At 34.1% G+C, this 17,292-nt stretch overlaps 1 protein-coding gene across 3 annotated transcripts; it reads right to left on the reverse strand.

Moving 5' to 3' along the window:
• Positions 1-6,183: 6,183 nt before the first annotated feature.
• Positions 6,184-17,241, reverse strand: LOC129001020 (zinc finger protein 888-like). 3 transcript variants are annotated; one of them, XM_054428150.1, is made up of 2 exons: positions 17,130-17,241; positions 6,184-8,732 (listed from the first exon to the last, which is right to left on the reverse strand). In XM_054428150.1, the coding sequence occupies exon 2, from the start codon at positions 8,216-8,218 to the stop codon at positions 6,989-6,991; it is 1,230 nt and encodes a 409-aa protein (XP_054284125.1). In that variant the 5' UTR covers positions 8,219-8,732; positions 17,130-17,241; the 3' UTR covers positions 6,184-6,988. The 3 variants fall into 3 exon arrangements, with proteins under 3 accessions (XP_054284125.1, XP_054284128.1, XP_054284127.1); XM_054428153.1 differs by lacking the exon at positions 17,130-17,241 and adding an exon at positions 16,282-16,326; XM_054428152.1 differs by lacking the exon at positions 6,184-8,732 and adding an exon at positions 12,017-13,776 and having other exon boundaries at positions 17,130-17,225.
• Positions 17,242-17,292: the final 51 nt, after the last annotated feature.

The following is a 17,292-nucleotide window of genomic DNA, read 5'->3' on the forward strand; positions in this document are numbered from 1 at the left end:
AAATTAGGATATTATAGCAACGTCGTTAGAAGTTGCGTCGTTGTATCGACGTTGGTCTTGAGCTCGATCGTTGGCTATATGCATTCTAAGTTTTTTTTGCTGTTCAGTAGGAGTATTTTTGCAGGACGGAGCTCATCATGCTGAAAACTTGCGCGTATGGATTAATAATATCAACAAAATGTTGAGTCAAAATGTGCCTGAGTTCAGTACTGCAAGAGCCCTGATCTTTGTTTAGCATTTTAGCGAATTTCCCTATAGGGAAGTAGCTATTACCGTAGGTGGCACGGTAAGACCTAGACCCGGGACCGATTTACTTTTTCATTTTGATGTCCCCAGAGGCCCAAAACACCATTCGTTCAAATTTTTATACATATATATATATATATATACGTCCGTGAACGCGATAACTTGAGTAATTTTGGTCCGATTTTGATGAAATTTGGTTTAAATGTGTAAAGCGGGATAAACTTGAATGAGTTCGCGAACCAGCATGATCGGACCATGGGAACGGGGCTTTACAGGGGGTTTTATGGGGTAAAAATTGGTTTTTCTCACTTTTGACCCTCAAAACACAAAATTTCCCAATTTCTCTTTAGATCTTTTTAAAGAGCTTAAAAAAAACAAATAATTTAGTATATAAAAGTATTTTTGTTCGGTGATTAGTAACGGAGAAAATTAAAAAAATTGTAAATTTAAAATTCCTATGTTATTCTTATGGAGAATATTGTCAAATGTTGTAGTTTGCTTGTTTATGGATATATTTTGATCAAACCTGACAAATTTATTTATTTTGTACTAAGTGATCAATATTTTACTCAAAAACACACTTTATTAGTTTCCTTGTAGCAGCAAACCTAGGTACTCATTAAACCTAATGTTATTAAAATATATTTAACTGAAAATCAATTCAGACAAATGGAAATTCGCTTAATCGGCAGGTTTGCTGCGGCGGGGGTATTTTTTACTTGAACAGCGGTTTCGACGTTCGTAGATATAAATTTGGACATGTGTGGGATGCTCCCCTTCTTACGGTTGAAAGGAGCCAATTGAGTGATAAATTGTGTCGTGCACCTTTTACATGAAAGGCCCTCCACCGTTATGTTCTTCAATTTTAGCTCGAGTGCTGACCATTGCGAGCACAGAGTTCTACGATCTAAATATTCTGTTTGTATTTTCTGCTCAAATGATTTGCTCCATTTAGTAGGCTCTGGATATAATAGATTTATCGGTATGGTGGTAGATTCACTTTTCCTTTATGGCAGCAGGATGAAAATCCTTCGCCTAGCCCTCTTTGTTCTTAAAATGTAGTGCACCACATTTCTGACATTTTAATGCCATGTCGCCAAGTGAATGCTGCTGAGTTCTTGTATTTGTCAGTGTAAGTACACGTTGCCACTAACTGTTCCTGCTCCTCGTCTGGGCTCCTTACGTTTTGCATTGCTTGCCGTATGTTGACCATCGAAGTATATAGTTGACTCGCCGTGTCCGACCGGCAATATTTCTTATGTCGTCGGGTCCTTGGCATGTTTAAACAAAAATATAATGTAAAACTTTTATTCCTTCGTTTCCTATTATGGGTAACATTTCTTTGCCGGGTTTCTAAACATGAAAACTGTTTACACTTCAAAACCAAACAAAACAGCTGGGATTTAATTTTTTGACTAACGTATTGACATCTGTTCAGAATAGAATAACATTCAAATCAGTCACAATGTTATCCTTATGGAAGAAACTTTGAGGGCAGCCTACGCCCTTAAAAAGATATATTTCGAAAATCTAAAGCCAGTTTGCACATCTACACACCTAGACGAATATTTTGGTATATAATATGTAGGGTTAAATCTTAATACAAAAAAGCCTTATTGTTCACAAAGATTCATGTCGCGTATTAAATATATAGATGGCCACATGCAGAGGGGCCACTTTCCCCCTCCTCTAGGTTACTCTTAATAAAATAAACTGTATTAGCAAACAAACACTGATTTTTTCCCTGTGGGGTTTCTATAGGGAAAATCACAAAAATTATATTAACTTTTGAGCTTGACAATTTTAACATTGGCTAAACTGCTAAAATTTGTTTACAATTAAAAGGACTAGGTCTATAATATAAATTTCATAATCATAATATAGTTAGTTAGCACCATTTTTCTGAAAGTAAACATTTTTACATTATTTTATAGGAAAATTATTTTATGATAATAATTACAAAAAAATGGACAGTTTGTTTAAGTTGTGCTTTTAATTGTAAAGCCGCGTTTACATCGAAGTTTCAAACAAAAAGTTTGAAACCCTTACGACGTTGATTATGACTCGCCTATGTTCTGGTTCCTGGGATCAGTCCTTCCGTGAATGAAATGTCATTCCATGTGTAGTTTTTCATGTTTTTATTTTTTTAATCGGAAATAGTTTGGTTCCACAGGACTGGCTGCTTACTGTACAAGCTAATTAACTTTAGAATTTTGTCATCTCCCCACTCCATCTCACTCAGTAAATTTTCCATTGTCACTCACCACTGATCACTCACAACAAGCAGGAGGTAACTAGTAGTAGTCCAGTCAGGGTAAATGACACTTGAGTTGAGTCGAGACACATGGTGGTGCGAGTGATCACGTGAGTGAGAGTGGAGGTGGCAGCGTATAGGGGATGGCGAGAAAATGTTTCTGTTTCGTATTTCAACGGCACATAGTGACCGAAACTAGTGTTGCAAACAAAAGTTTGCAACTCCCTTTGATCTTTACCGACTTCAGGTGGAAACAAAATTTCCGTTGCAAACACTGAAAAACTATTAGCAACAGCGAAATGTTTCGTCTAACGACATTAAGTGAGTGCGTGAAGGGGTAGGACAGCTGATCCATTGTTGTTGTCTATTTGGCTGAGCAGTGTAGTGACTGGGCAGGGTGGGGTGGCGCAACAGTTGGTTCCGTTTTGATAAGCGGTGATAGTGATGCGATAAGCATACGGTAGCCTTCTCGTGATAGATGGACGATATCTATTCTGCCATTACAATATTTGTGTTTGAAATATTTCAGCTTTATTGCAGTTAACGGTTGGAAAAATTTATGAAATTGAAGAACTTTTATTCTGGGCGGGTTATGAAACTATTGGATGAATACATTGATGTTTCTGATTTGAGTTTGATAGTGTGGATATTTGTTGAGGGCGGGGGGAGGCTTGAAATTAGAATGTCTCTATTGCTTGATTTGATGATTTTTATGATGGTCTTGAGGTTTGATTTGGGGGGACTTGTTTGAATATGTCGTTTATGGAAATAACGATGAAACAGGTTTTATGAAGGTGCAGCAGTATGCGTGTTCACTATTTTAATTACTGTTCGAGTTATATTCAGCATAGAGATTAAATTATAAAACAAATTGTTGCTATGTTGATACTTAGATAATTAGGTACCTATTGTTTAATAAATCGAATTGTTATATATTTATCAAATTCTTAATAACCTTGGTATTTCATTTCTGGTACAATACAAATTCATTCAATAGAGTTTTGGTAATTATAGCAAGTAAGAAGCCACTACAAAGGATACACCTTTGAAGTGCAACACTAAAATTAGTGTGGTAGGTAGTGTGTAAAGTAGAGTCAGTGTAGATTTAAGATTGTTTTCAGCACTGGAAGAACTATAAACAGTACCAGGGACGTCCCCTAAGGACTTCTGGGAATAATTTTATTCTACAGGGCCCACTCAATTTTTATTTAACATCAAGCTTCCACTGCCAACGCTCTGTTGTTTATTTTTATTCACTTTGTTCTTCCAACCCAGGGGCAACCAAGATTTGTAAAGAACCAATCAGTTGAAAATCATTTCAGAATATTGCAAGGAGAGTAATGTATATTTAAATATATAAGTCAGAGAGTATTTTTCTTTTAGCGAATTTCCCATATAGGGAATAAGCTATTACCGTAGTACTCATGGTAAGACCTGGACCCGGGACCGATTTTTTTTTGTTTTGAGGTCCCTAGAGGCCAAAAATAGCATCCGTTCAAATTCATATATATATATATATATATATATGTGTCCGTTAGCGCGATAACTCGAGCAAAAATAATCCAATTTTGATGAAAATTGGTACGGTACAAACGTGTAAACCTACGTTTATTCGAACGAGTTCGCGAACCAGCATGATCGGACCATGGGAACAGGGGTTTATGGGGGCTTTTATGGGGTAAAAATGGGTTTTTCCCATTTTTGACCCAAAAAACTTAATTTTTTGCAATTTCTTTCCAAACTATTTTGTAGAGCTTAAAAAAACAAATAATTTAGTATATTGAAGCGTTATAATGCGCCTAATGGTTGCGGAGAAAATTCAAAAAAATTGTAAATTTAAAATTCCCATGTTGTTCTTATGGAGGATAAGTAAACTGTTGTAGTTTGCTTATTTATTAACATATTTTGCCCAAATTTAGAAAATGTTTTTATTTCTTACTAACTATTAACATTTTACATTAAAAAACACTTTAACGCTCCCTGTTGCAGCAAACCTAAGTATGTGTTAAACTGATTTGATTTAAATAGGGAATAAATGTGATATTTTTAAGGAGACATTTTAGTGTTAATCCAATCAGGCAAATGGAAATTCGCTTAGTCTGCAGGTTTGCTGCGGTGGGGGTATTTGTTCTTTACAAAATGTACATAACAAATACAATGCAATATAATTTGTTATAACTAACAGCTGGTTGAATATAAAAATATTCTATAGAACTATGAGATTAGTTTATTTACTCTGTGATTTTGTCATTGATTATAGGAAATAAGTAAGATTCTATAACCATTGCTGTAAACGATTCGAAGTTCACGAGTCTTCAAAAGAAAACTTATGGAAATTATTTTTCTACTCGACTTTTTGAAGAAAGGTTGGGAAAATTAACAATGATCACACGTTTTAATTCATCTTGGCAGTTTTTTTATTACAACAATCCCTTGAATTAGGGACTTCTGTGTATAGTCAATGATTAGACATATTGATAAAACTATATACAGTTTTAATGGACTACTCGAGTCCCGTACGTAGGACGGGCCAATGGCTCATTTTAATAAATTTATGTTCATAAACTTAAATTAAATCAACAAAGTGTGAATTAATGAGCTGAGTTCACCTGTTTGCCATGTTATCTTATGGGACGTGTGACACTAAAAAACCTACTTGCGACGTTGCCAATTCTACCAGGCCTGGAGTTAAAGGCTGGAGAGAGGACAACTCACCACCATGGACCCTGGCCGTTAACCAGTTGGATTTATATTCTGTAATAAGAGAACTCAAAGTATATGTAACTTAGAACTAGAACCTTATCATCAAATTGAGGAAACCCCGCCATATTGTAAAACCTACGTAATGTAAAACCTATTGTTGGTTCCATTAAATTCAATCAATTCTATTTGTAATTCCTCTAATAAATATCATATTGTAACCATCGATCTCTTACTACAACAGCAGTATAGTAATAGAGATCGATGATTGTAACTTATCAAACTAATGTATTTCTAAAGTAATATTTAATCTAAGACTTAACTAATAAAATAAAGAAAGAAAACAGATACAATATGAAATGAAAGAGAATAGGACTAGCCAAAAATTGAGAGTAAAAAAGGCTTTAAACAAATATACATTGTAATTGTCATACTGTTTCCATGAAAATCTAGTAATAACATTATTTTCTAGACACTAAAAAATCTAAAGCAGAGCCTGGGTTGATAGAATGAGGTCTCAAATTGAAGGTATGCACGCAAATTTGTGATAAAGCATCGGCATATGTTTATCTATAATCCCACTCGGCTTATACATAAACAAAATTTGCTCCCCATGTATTTCTTATGGGAGTTAAATTTTGTTTCTCTTTTCCGAGTTTGTTTGGCTCTTCTATTCGACCAATTTTCATGAAATAGGTCTCAAATTGAAGGTATGCACGCACAGATTTAGATTTTAGATTTTAGAGAAGATGCTAAAGCATGCTTTTTTTAAGCATCAAGCATCGGCAAATTAACAACATAAATTAACATTTAAATTAAATTAACAAACATTTAAAATGAAAAAAACATTTAAATTAACAACATAAACATAAACTCGTTAGTGTATATGATATGATAGTTGTATTGTAATGTGGTGTGTTACCAAACCTATGTATTAACAAAAAGCCTAGGTGCTCTATAGGTATGAAAGAAAAAAATTAAACTTGTTAAACAAATTTGTTTTAATTTTGTCTCAGCATAATCTGAAAAAAATATGACAATTTTAGCGTATTGTAAAAAAAACAATGTGTTAATTTGGGTTCAACCACTTTTTTGACAAACAGAAATTTTATATTGATTATCTGGTTGTTTATTTTTAGGCTATGAATCTCATCTATACATCTATATATACAAAAACGTGACAATTTAACATTACAATTTTGTTCTCTCTGGGGTCAACAAAACAAAAAGTTAATCTGACCCAGGTCTCACTGTTACCTTGCCATCTACCAACATTTAAAACTATCATGGAAATTTGCTAAAACCTCTAGAATACAACTAAAGAAATAAACAGATCAAGATAAAACACTGCTATTTGTAAAAACATGTCATGACATTGACCTAGCATTTCATCTTGAGTAATGGGTCCCACCAATGAACTAATAAGTCAGGCTAAAGACTAAAATTTTTTTAAAGTACCCAAAACTTAACAACATTTTACTAACAAAACAAATAAACTACTGTTGTTAAGTATTTCATTGCAACAAATGAAAAGAATCAAGAATGTGGACGTGTGTCTTATAAGGTCTTATAAAGCTCTCCAGTATGCACCAGGGTTGCCACCTTAGGTTAAGGAAAAATCGGGACATGATCTCCCTCTCCCGGGATTATCATAGGCTTACGGGCATAAGGAACCGAAATAGGGACTGTCCTGGCAGAATCGGGATGAGTGGCAACCCTGGTATGCACCCTTGTGTGATGTTCCTTCAAAGCTTGTTTTTCTGCAAAAGATATTTCACATATAGAACACTAGTAAGGTTTCTCCCCCGAATGAACAGTGGTGTGATGAATCTTCAAAACATATTTCAATGTAAAATTCTTTTCACATATAGAACACTTATAAGGTCTCTTCCCTTCAGTATGAACCCTTATGTGAGACCTCATATCATATTTCGTAGCAAAAGATTTTTCACATGTAGAGCACTTATATGGTCTCTCTCCAGTATGAATCCTTGTGTGATGTTCCTCCATAGCTATTTTTGTTGTAAAAGATTTTTCACATGTAGAGCACTTGTAAGGTCTCTCTCCAGTATGAAACCTTATGTGACGTGTCAAATCACCTTTCATTACAAAAGATTTATTACATGTAGAACAATTATAAGGTGTCTCTCTATTATGAACCCTTGTGAGATGACTCTTCAAAACGTCTTTCCTTGCAAAATTCTTTTCACAAATAGAACACTTATAAGGTCTCATCTCTCCAGTAAGAACCCTTTTGTGATAAATCAATGTGTGACTCGTCAAATCACTTTTTGTTGCAAAAGACTTTTCACATTTAGAACACTTATAAGGTCTCTCTCTAGTATGAACTCTTTTGTGGTGACCCCTTAAAATGTCTTTCCTTGCAAAAGATTTTTCACATGTAGAACACTTATAAGGTCTCTCTTTAGCATGAACCATTTTGTGATGCTTCTTCAAAACGGAATTTGTCACAAAATATTTTTCACATGTAGAACACTTATAACGTTTCTCTCCTGAATGAACCAATGAGTGTGTCTTCATATAGCTTTTAAATGCAAACGATTTTCCACATGTATTGCACTTATGAGGTCTCGCTCTCGCTCCTGAATGGACCAATGAGTGCCTCTTCATATAGGTTTTGGATGCAAAGGATTTTCCACATGTTTTGCACTTATAAGGCCTCTCTCCAGTATGAACCCTTGTGTGAATCGTCATATCACTTATGAGTGGAAAGGATTTTCCACATGTATCACACTTAAAAGGTCTCGCTCCTGAATGGACCAATGAGTGTCTCTTCATATAGCCTTTGGATGCAAAGGATTTTCCACATGTAGTACATTTGTAAGTACACTTCCCAGAGTGTTCCAACAAGTGACTCTTTATTTGATGTATTTGGACAAAAGTCTTTTCACATACCAAACATTTAAAGGGATGCTCGCCAGTATGTAATAATATATGAGCTTTTGACAATTGTTTTGAACAGATTTTTCCGCAAAATAGACACTTGATAGTATGCATTTTAATGTGTTTTGGTATTTTTGTAACTTGGTATTTTCTTGCTTATCAGATAAGCTAGTAACTATTCGGAGGGCCCAACTAGTTAGAAAACCGTGTATGTCAATTGAAATATCTTCCTAGTTTGGATTAGCTAAAAGTTTAGCGGTTATACATGTAGCATTCTAGATAAACTTTAAATTGTCTCTTGTTCATAAAACTGTTATGCATATCAGAGATTTTACAACATATTTGAGGAATTTTTCTGTCTTCTCTAGTATTTTAAGATAGATAATAGCATAATAATTCTTAAATTAAATAAGTTTTTCTTCATATTTTTTACAATGATTATGATTTAAATTCTAGTTTTACATTCTAGTTAATAATTACTTCATTTGTTCTTTGAAGTTTAGTATAGGCTAATAAGTATCATTTTGAGCTGTTGTTCAAACAATTATGTCAGAGATCAATTCTATTAGTTTCCTTACTATAAACTGACTTTCTTTTTTCTTATACTTGGGCTCATGGATTGTCATTTCTGAAAAAAGACAATAATTTATTAGTCACATTCATTTATCCATTAATTTAAGTCAAACTATAGTTTTACATAGTTCAATAATATCTTCTAGGCTGGATAATGGATATAGAGCATCTACAGGGTGTCCCGGAACTCTCTACCAATATTTTAGGGCATTGCTCCTGGGTAAGAAACATAACTAAATATCATATTTAAACTGTCCGGAAGTCCTTAGTTACTCACACAGCCGCCATTTTATTTTTTTCAGTTATTAATTTTTTCTAAAGAATGGTTAAACATACAAAATGGAAACTTTGCACAAACATTTATGACAACTAGACAAAGCTACCAAAAAATTATCACGATTTTTCAAATTCATAAAACAAAATGGCGGCCATTTAAAATTTTTGTAAAATCAATGGTTTTTAAGTTATTTAAGAAAGAAAATTTTAAATGGCTGCCATTTTGTTTTATGGATTTGAAAAATCTTCATATTTTTTTGCAGCTTTGTCTAGTTGTCATAAATGTTTGTGCAAAGTTTCCATTTCGTATGTTTAACCATTCTTTAGAAAAAAATATAATAACTGAAAAAAAACAAAATGGCGGCTGTGTGAGTAACTAAGGACTTCCGGACAATTTAAATATGATATTTAGGTACGTTTCTTACCCAGGATCAATGCCCTAAAATATTGGTAGAGAGTTCCGGGACACCCTGTATAATTATATTAACAGATTATAGTGTATCAATTAATATATATAGGTTAAAATTAATTATTTTAAAAAACTAACCCATTTGGATTTGGATCCTTTGCCCAAAGGTCAAAATTTTTTTACTCATTCCCAAAAAAATAAAAAATGTCTGGCCCCGACTTAAAAAATAAAAAAGACCCCTAATATTATTATTTAAAAAAATAATAGACTCATTTATTAGCTAGTCTCCTACGTCTTTTTGCCAATCGGATTTTGGAAACAAAGGTTCGATTCATCGAGTTAAAGCAATACCATGTGTATTTCTATGCTTCGTAAAATTCCAACCTTCGTAGAATCAGAATATAGAGGGGCCTCTCTGGTGAGAGCCGCCGGATTGCCAAATTGGCCTCATAGATTCTTAATACGGCCCTGGACCAAACTAACTTAAGAATACCAATTTGAGGTGTTTATATATAAATACCACTAGATGTTATGTTGGTCAAATCTACTGGATTGTAATTTTTCATTGATTGATATAATATGTCTCACAAATATTCACAATTGAAGATGCTTTAGAAGAAAGAAAACAGATACAATATGAAATGAAAGAGCATAGGACTAGCCAAAAATTGACAGTAAAAAAAGGCTTTAAACAAATATACATTGTAATTGTCATACTGTTTCCATGAAAATCTAGTAATAACATTAATTTCTAGACACTAAAAAATCTAAAGCAGAGCCTGGGTTGATAGAATAAATAAGTAGAATTGAGTAGTCTATATATATAAAATCCAATGTATGTTTGTATATTTGTATGTTTGTCCTTTATGGACTCCAAAACCGCTCGACAGATTGTAATGAAACTTTCAGGCATTATTAAGCATTATTCAAGGATGGTTTGTGTGAAGTTTGGTGCAGATCCGTCAATAGGGCTCCGCCCCAGTGGCTCTGGAGTTTCCCATTTTAACCTTATGAGTACTCATATTTAAATGGAATTAAAGAATCTTAACAGCTGGTGCAACTAAACAAATTTGATTCTGTGATGTTCAATAGCATTAAAAAGTTAATAGGTTTACCAACAGGGTGCAGCACTATATTTATTTTTAATTTATGAGAACAGTTAATTTGCAACCAAAAGGTGAGTGAGCGTAGCGAACGAACTTCAACCTGGAGGCGAGTTAGCGTAGCGAACGAGCTAACCTGAAGGCAAGTGAGCGCAGCGAACGAGCTCCAACCTAAAGGTGAGTGAGCGTAGCGAACGAACTTCAACCAGGACGTGATTGAGCCATGCGAACGAGCTCATCTTAAAAATGAACGAGCATGTGACATAAAACCACAATAGGACAGGACGACGTCTGTCGGGCCAGCTAGTTAATAATATATGATAATGTTTTAGATTAAATAAACCTACCACGTATTGTAAAATAATTTTGTTTTTCTTTTCCTTTCTGAGTCAGTTTGGCTCTACTACCCGACCGATTTTCATGATTGATGTTGAGGTCTCAAATTGAAGGTATGCACGCAAATTTGTGATCAAGCATCGGCATATGTTTATCTATAATCCCACTCGGCTTATACGTAAACAAAATTTGCTCCCCATGTATTTCTTATGGGAGTTAAATTTTGTTTCTCTTTTCCGAGTTCGTTTGGCTCTTCTATTCGACCAATTTTCATGAAATAGGTCTCAAATTGAAGGTATGCATGCACAGATTTGCCATCAAGCATCGGCAAATTAACAACATAAATTAACATTTAAATTAAATTAAAAAACATTTATAATAAAAAAAAACATTTAAATTAACAACATAAACATAAACTCGTTAGTGTATGATATGATAGTTACAATGTGGTGTGTTACCAAACCTATGTATTAACAAAGAGCCTAGGTGCTCTATAGGTATGAAAGAAAAAAATTAAACTTGTTAAACAAATTTGTTTTAATTTTGTCTCAGCATAATCTGACAAAAAATATGACAATTTTAGCGTATTGTTAAAAAAAACAATGTGTTAATTTGGGTTCAACCACTTTTTTGACAAACAGAAAATTTATATTGATTATCTGGTTGTTTATTTTTAGGCTATGAATCTCATCTATACATCTATATATACAAAAACGTGACAATTTAACATTACAATTTTGTTCTCTCTGGGGTCAACAAAACAAAAAGTTAATCTGACCCAGGTCTCACTGTTACCTTGCCATCTACCAACATCTAAAACTATCATGGAAATTTGCTAAAACCTCTAGAATACAACTAAAGAAATAAACAGTTCAAGATAAAACACTGCTATTTGTAAAAACATGTCATGACATTGACCTAGCATTTCATCTTGAGTAATGGGTCCCACCAATGAACAAATAAGTCAGGCTAAAGACAAAAAATTTTTAAAGTACCCAAAACTTAACAACAAAACAAATAAACTACTGTTGTTAAGTATTTCATTGCAACAAATGAAAAGAATGTGGACGTGTGTCTTATCGGGACATGGTCCCCCTCTCCCCGGATTATCATAGGCTTAAATACGGGCATAAGGAACCGAAATCGGGACTGTCCTGGCAGAATCGGGATGAGTGGCAACCCTGGTGTGCACCCTTAAGTGTGATGTTCCTTCAAAGCTTGTCTTTCTGCAAAAGATATTTCACATATAGAACACTAGTAAGGTTTCTCCCCTGTATGAACCGTGGTGTGATGAATCTTCAAAACATATTTCAATGTAAAATTCTTTTCACATATAGAACACTTATAAGGTCTCTTCCCTTCAGTATGAACCCTTATGTGAGACCTCATACCATATTTTGTAGCAAAAGATTTTTCACATGTAGAGCACTTATATGGTCTCTCTCCAGTATGAATCCTTGTGTGATGTTCCTTCATAGCTATTTTTGTTTTAAAAGATTTTTCACATGTAGAGCACTTGTAAGGTCTCTCTCCAGTATGAAACCTTATGTGACATGTCAAATCACCTTTCATTACAAAAGATTTATTACATGTAGAACAATTATAAGGTGTCTCTCTATTATGAACCCTTGTGAGATGACTCTTCAAAACGTCTTTCCTTGCAAAATTCTTTCCACAAATAGAACACTTATAAGGTCTCATCTCTCCAGTAAGAACCCTTTTGTGATATATCAATGTGTGACTTGTCAAATCACTTTTTGTTGCAAAAGACTTTTCACATTTAGAACACTTATAAGGTCTCTCTCTAGTATGAACCCTTTTGTGGTGACCCCTTAAAATGTCTTTCCTTGCAAAAGATTTTTCACATGTAGAACACTTATAAGGTCTCTCTTTAGCATGAACCATTTTGTGATGTTTCTTCAAAACGTATTTTGTCACAAAATATTTTTCACATGTAGAACACTTATGATGTTTCTCTCCTGAATGAACCAATGAGTGTGTCTTCATATAGCTTTTAAATGCAAACGATTTTCCACATGTATTGCACTTATGAGGTCTCGCTCTCGCTCCTGAATGGACCAATGAGTGCCTCTTCATATAGCTTTTGGATGCAAAGGATTTTCCACATGTTTTGCACTTATAAGGCCTCTCTCCAGTATGGACCCTTGTGTGAATCGTCATATCACTTATGGTTGTAAAGGATTTTCCACATGTATCACACTTAAAAGGTCTCGCTCCTGAATGGACCAATGAGTGTCTCTTCATATAGCCTTTGGATGCAAAGGATTTTCCACATGTAGTACATTTGTAAGTACACTTCCCAGAGTGTTTCAACAAGTGACTCTTTATTTGATGTATTTGGACAAAGGTCTTTTCGCATACCAAACATTTAAAGGGATGCTCGCCAGTATGTAGTAATATATGAGCTTTTGACAATTGTTTTGAACAGATTTTTCCGCAAAATAGACACTTGATAGTATGCATTTTAATGTGTTTTGGTATTTTTGTAACTTGGTCCTTTCTTGCTTATCATATTCGGAGGGCCCAACTAGTTAGAAAACCGTGTATGTCAATTGAAATATCTTCCTAGTTTGGATTAGCTAAATGTTTAGCGGTTATACATGTAGCATTCAAGATAAACTTTAAATTGTCTCTTGCTCATAAAACTGTTATGCATATCAGAGATTTTACAACATATTTGAGGGATTTTTCTGTCTTCTCTAGTATTTTAGGATACATAATAGCATATTAATTCTTAAAGTTTTTCTTCATATTTTTTACAATGATAATAATTTAAATTCTAGTTTTACATTCTAGTTAATTAATTACTTCTTGTTCTTTGAAGATTAGTATAGGCTAATAAGTATCATTTTTAGCTGTTGTTCAAACAACTATGTCAGAGATGAATTCTATTAGTTTCCTTGCTATAAACTGACATTCTTTTTTCTTATACTTGGTCTCATGGATTGTCATTTCTGAAAAAAGATAATAATTTATTAGTCACATTCATTTATCCATTAATTTAAGTCAAACTATAGTTTTACATAGTTCAATAATATCTTCTAGGCTGGATAATGGATATGGAGCATCAATAATTATATTAAAAGACTAGCTGACCCGGCGAACTTCGTATCGCCTAAGTTATAGGTTTCCCCTAAGACAGACCGATGGAAAGAAAGTACCGTTACGTTTAATTTTCAAGATGATCTCGTTCGCATCGCTCAATCACGTCCTGGTTGAAGTTTGTTCGCTACGCTCACTCACCTTTGGGTTGGAGCTCGTTCGCTACGCTCACTCACCTTTAGGTTGGAGCTCGTTCGCTGCGCTCACTTGCCTTCAGGTTAGCTAGTTCGCTACGCTATCGCCTCCAGGTTGAAGTTCGTTCGCTACGCTCACTCACCTTTTGGTTGCAAATTAGCTGTTGTCATAAATGTAAAAGAAATAATAGTGCTGCACCCTGTTGGTAATCCTTGTAACTTTAATGCTATTGAACATCATAGAACAGAACCAACTTGTTTAATTGAAACAGCTGTTAAGATTCATTAATTCCATTTCTCATAAGGTTAACATGGGAAACTCCAGAGCCACTGGGGCGGAGCCCTTTTAAGAATTTCGAAACGGGAAATAGTAAAAAAAAAAGTTTACGTCCGATTCGCATACCTACAGAATTTACACACCAAATTTCATAACGATCGGTGAAGTCGTTCCGGAGGAGTTTGCAGACAAACACTGTGACACGAGAATTTTATATATTAGATTATAGTGTATCAATTAATATATATAAAATTAATTATTTTAAAAAACTAACCCATTTGGATCCTTTGCCAAAGGTCAACATGTTTTTACTCATTCCCAAAAAAATAAAAAATGTCTGGCCCCGACTTAAAAAATAAAAAAAGACCCCTAATATTATTATTTAAAAAAATAATAGACTCATTTATTAGCTAGTCTCCTACGTCTTTTTGCCAATCGGATTTTGGAAACAAAGGTTCGATTCATCGAGTTAAAGCAATACCATGTGTATTTCTATGCTTCGTAAAATTCCATCCTTCGTAGAATCAGAATATAGAGGGGCCTCTCTGGTGAGAGCCGCCGGATTGCCAAATTGGCCTCATAGATTCTTAATACGGCCCTGGACCAAACTAACTTAAGAATACCAATTTGAGGTGTTTATATATAAATACCAATAGATTTTATGTTGGTCAAATCTACTGGATTGTAATTTTTCATTGATTGATATAATATGTCTCACAAATATTAACAATTGAAGATGCTTTAGAACCGTTTTTATGACAAAGTGTTAAATATGAAGAGTGGGATGAAGATGTTCATAATCGGTAATCCTTATTGAGAATATTAAAATTACAGGTATTATGTATTGACTTTATCCTTTCTTCTAATGTAGGTAATAATTTATTACAAAATGAAACATTTGGATTTGATTCTTTTTCTCTTCTGTACATGCTGTAAAATCTTATGACAAAGTACCCATAAAATATTACAAATCACACACCAACGAAATCAGTGTTGTTATTTAACTAAATGTTACTTCATTTAAATTTGTTATTTTTGGCCACTTGATCACAATTTAAATTATTACTAGAGGTTAAAATACCTTAATACGTCAATGGTATTAACTTCACAGATGAGCCGTGACCGGTTACAACCGAGCATGGGGTCATCCTCAGGCAAAGTTCAAGACGAAGAATTCAACGTACGCGTACCGTCCTCTGCATATGTTGTGGCCACACGTTTTTGTAAAACATGTAGTGTTCTTCATTATGTATTTTTGGACTTTCTGACGTCTTCTTCGGAGTGATTTGAATGTCTTTCTTCTCCTGAGGATGACCCCATTGCTGGGTTAAAACCGGTCGCCGCTTATCATTGGTGGTGATGACACTGACAGATTAAGGTATTTTAACCTCTAGTAACAATGTTATTTGAATTCATATAATCAGTTAACTCAAAATATTATTACTCTAGGTATTTTTTGTAAACTATAATTATAGCTAAAAATGTTTTGTTGTTCATAAAATATGTATATTTGTTTATATATTTTTAAAATTGAAATATATCATGGTTGTACCCGTTTGTTTCAACTGATATTATGGTCATAATTATCTTCATAAGATCGTCCACACATAAACCAGCATACTGTAGTATTTATTTTGTATTACAACTTTACCTAGTTTCTGTTTTCCTGATGTAAAAGTAATATATGGCAATACATAGATGTTGTTTTCCTTACTTCCTCCCACCCTATCACGCACATAACTCATTCTCTTACCACTTATTATCATTTTGTTTCACACTCACACACCCACACCATTGCCCCACCATCACCTCTCAATTCGCTCACCCACCTACGCCATTGCCCCACCATCACCTCTCAATTCGCTCACCCACCTACGCCATTGCCCCACCATCACCTCTCAATTCACACACCCACCCATCCAGATGTTTACCCTTTAATCACTCACTTTTCTTCTGTAACATGTTTATGTATATTTATTTATTTTATCACATTGTTATCCCTCATGACTTGACCAAGTGGCTTAGCTTAGGTTTTCACCATGTATCCTATATGTCCCAATATTATAATGGTGATGAAATATACCATTAAATAAAAGGTCCTCCTAGAAATAACATCAGACAAGGAGTACATAAGTTAAGTCGTTTACCCCAAAAGTGCCAAAGGTAAAAAGTGCTTAAAAATATCCTAGTTTTGGTAGATAGGCCCTAACGTAAAAAGTGCAATATAACATAAGTAGGCCTGGTATAAGTTCAGTATTACCGAGTGTAGGACCTACAGTAAAGTGCAGCCCTTAAAATAGTCTAATTTAGGTAGATAAGGAAAAAAATGCAATATAACATAAAGTAGTATAAGTTCAGTAGGCCTATATTACCGTTGGCACAACCGAATGAAAATATCGATCGATATATCGCTTGGTTAGTTAGGTAAAGTAGTATAAGTTCAGTAGGCCTATATTACCGTTGGCACAACCGAATGAAAATATCGATCGATATATCGCTTGGTTAGTTAGGTAAGGTTAACCTAACCTAACTAACCAACCGATATATCGAATTAAACAATAGAATAATCAATATTACTCATTCGGTTGTTTGTGCCAACAGATATGAAAGTGTACCCCTGTGTGAATTTATTTATTTATTTATTACAAGAACAACTTAGCTGCCCATCTAAAAAGAAGTCACGAAGATGACCATGTTAAGTTCCCTAGTCATTAACTTATTATGGGCAAAGGCAATAACAAAACTATTGAATTTTAGCCTAAATAAATATAAAATTTATAAGTTTGGTACCTACCCATTTATTTCACGTGGTTTTAGTCAATTCTTTAAAATATTTAGGTTATATTATATTATGTCTTCTGTTTGCTATGATGATGAAGCAGACCGCAGACGTCGTTGACGTCGACGTCAGACGTCACTCCACTCCGACGCTTGTCAAAGACACTACTCTCACTCTG

This window comes from Macrosteles quadrilineatus, unplaced genomic scaffold, assembly GCF_028750875.1.
Source record: "Macrosteles quadrilineatus isolate MER2022 unplaced genomic scaffold, UCM_ALF_1.0 Scaffold_8__2_contigs__length_117827958, whole genome shotgun sequence".
NCBI classification, from domain to species: domain Eukaryota; kingdom Metazoa; phylum Arthropoda; class Insecta; order Hemiptera; family Cicadellidae; genus Macrosteles; species Macrosteles quadrilineatus.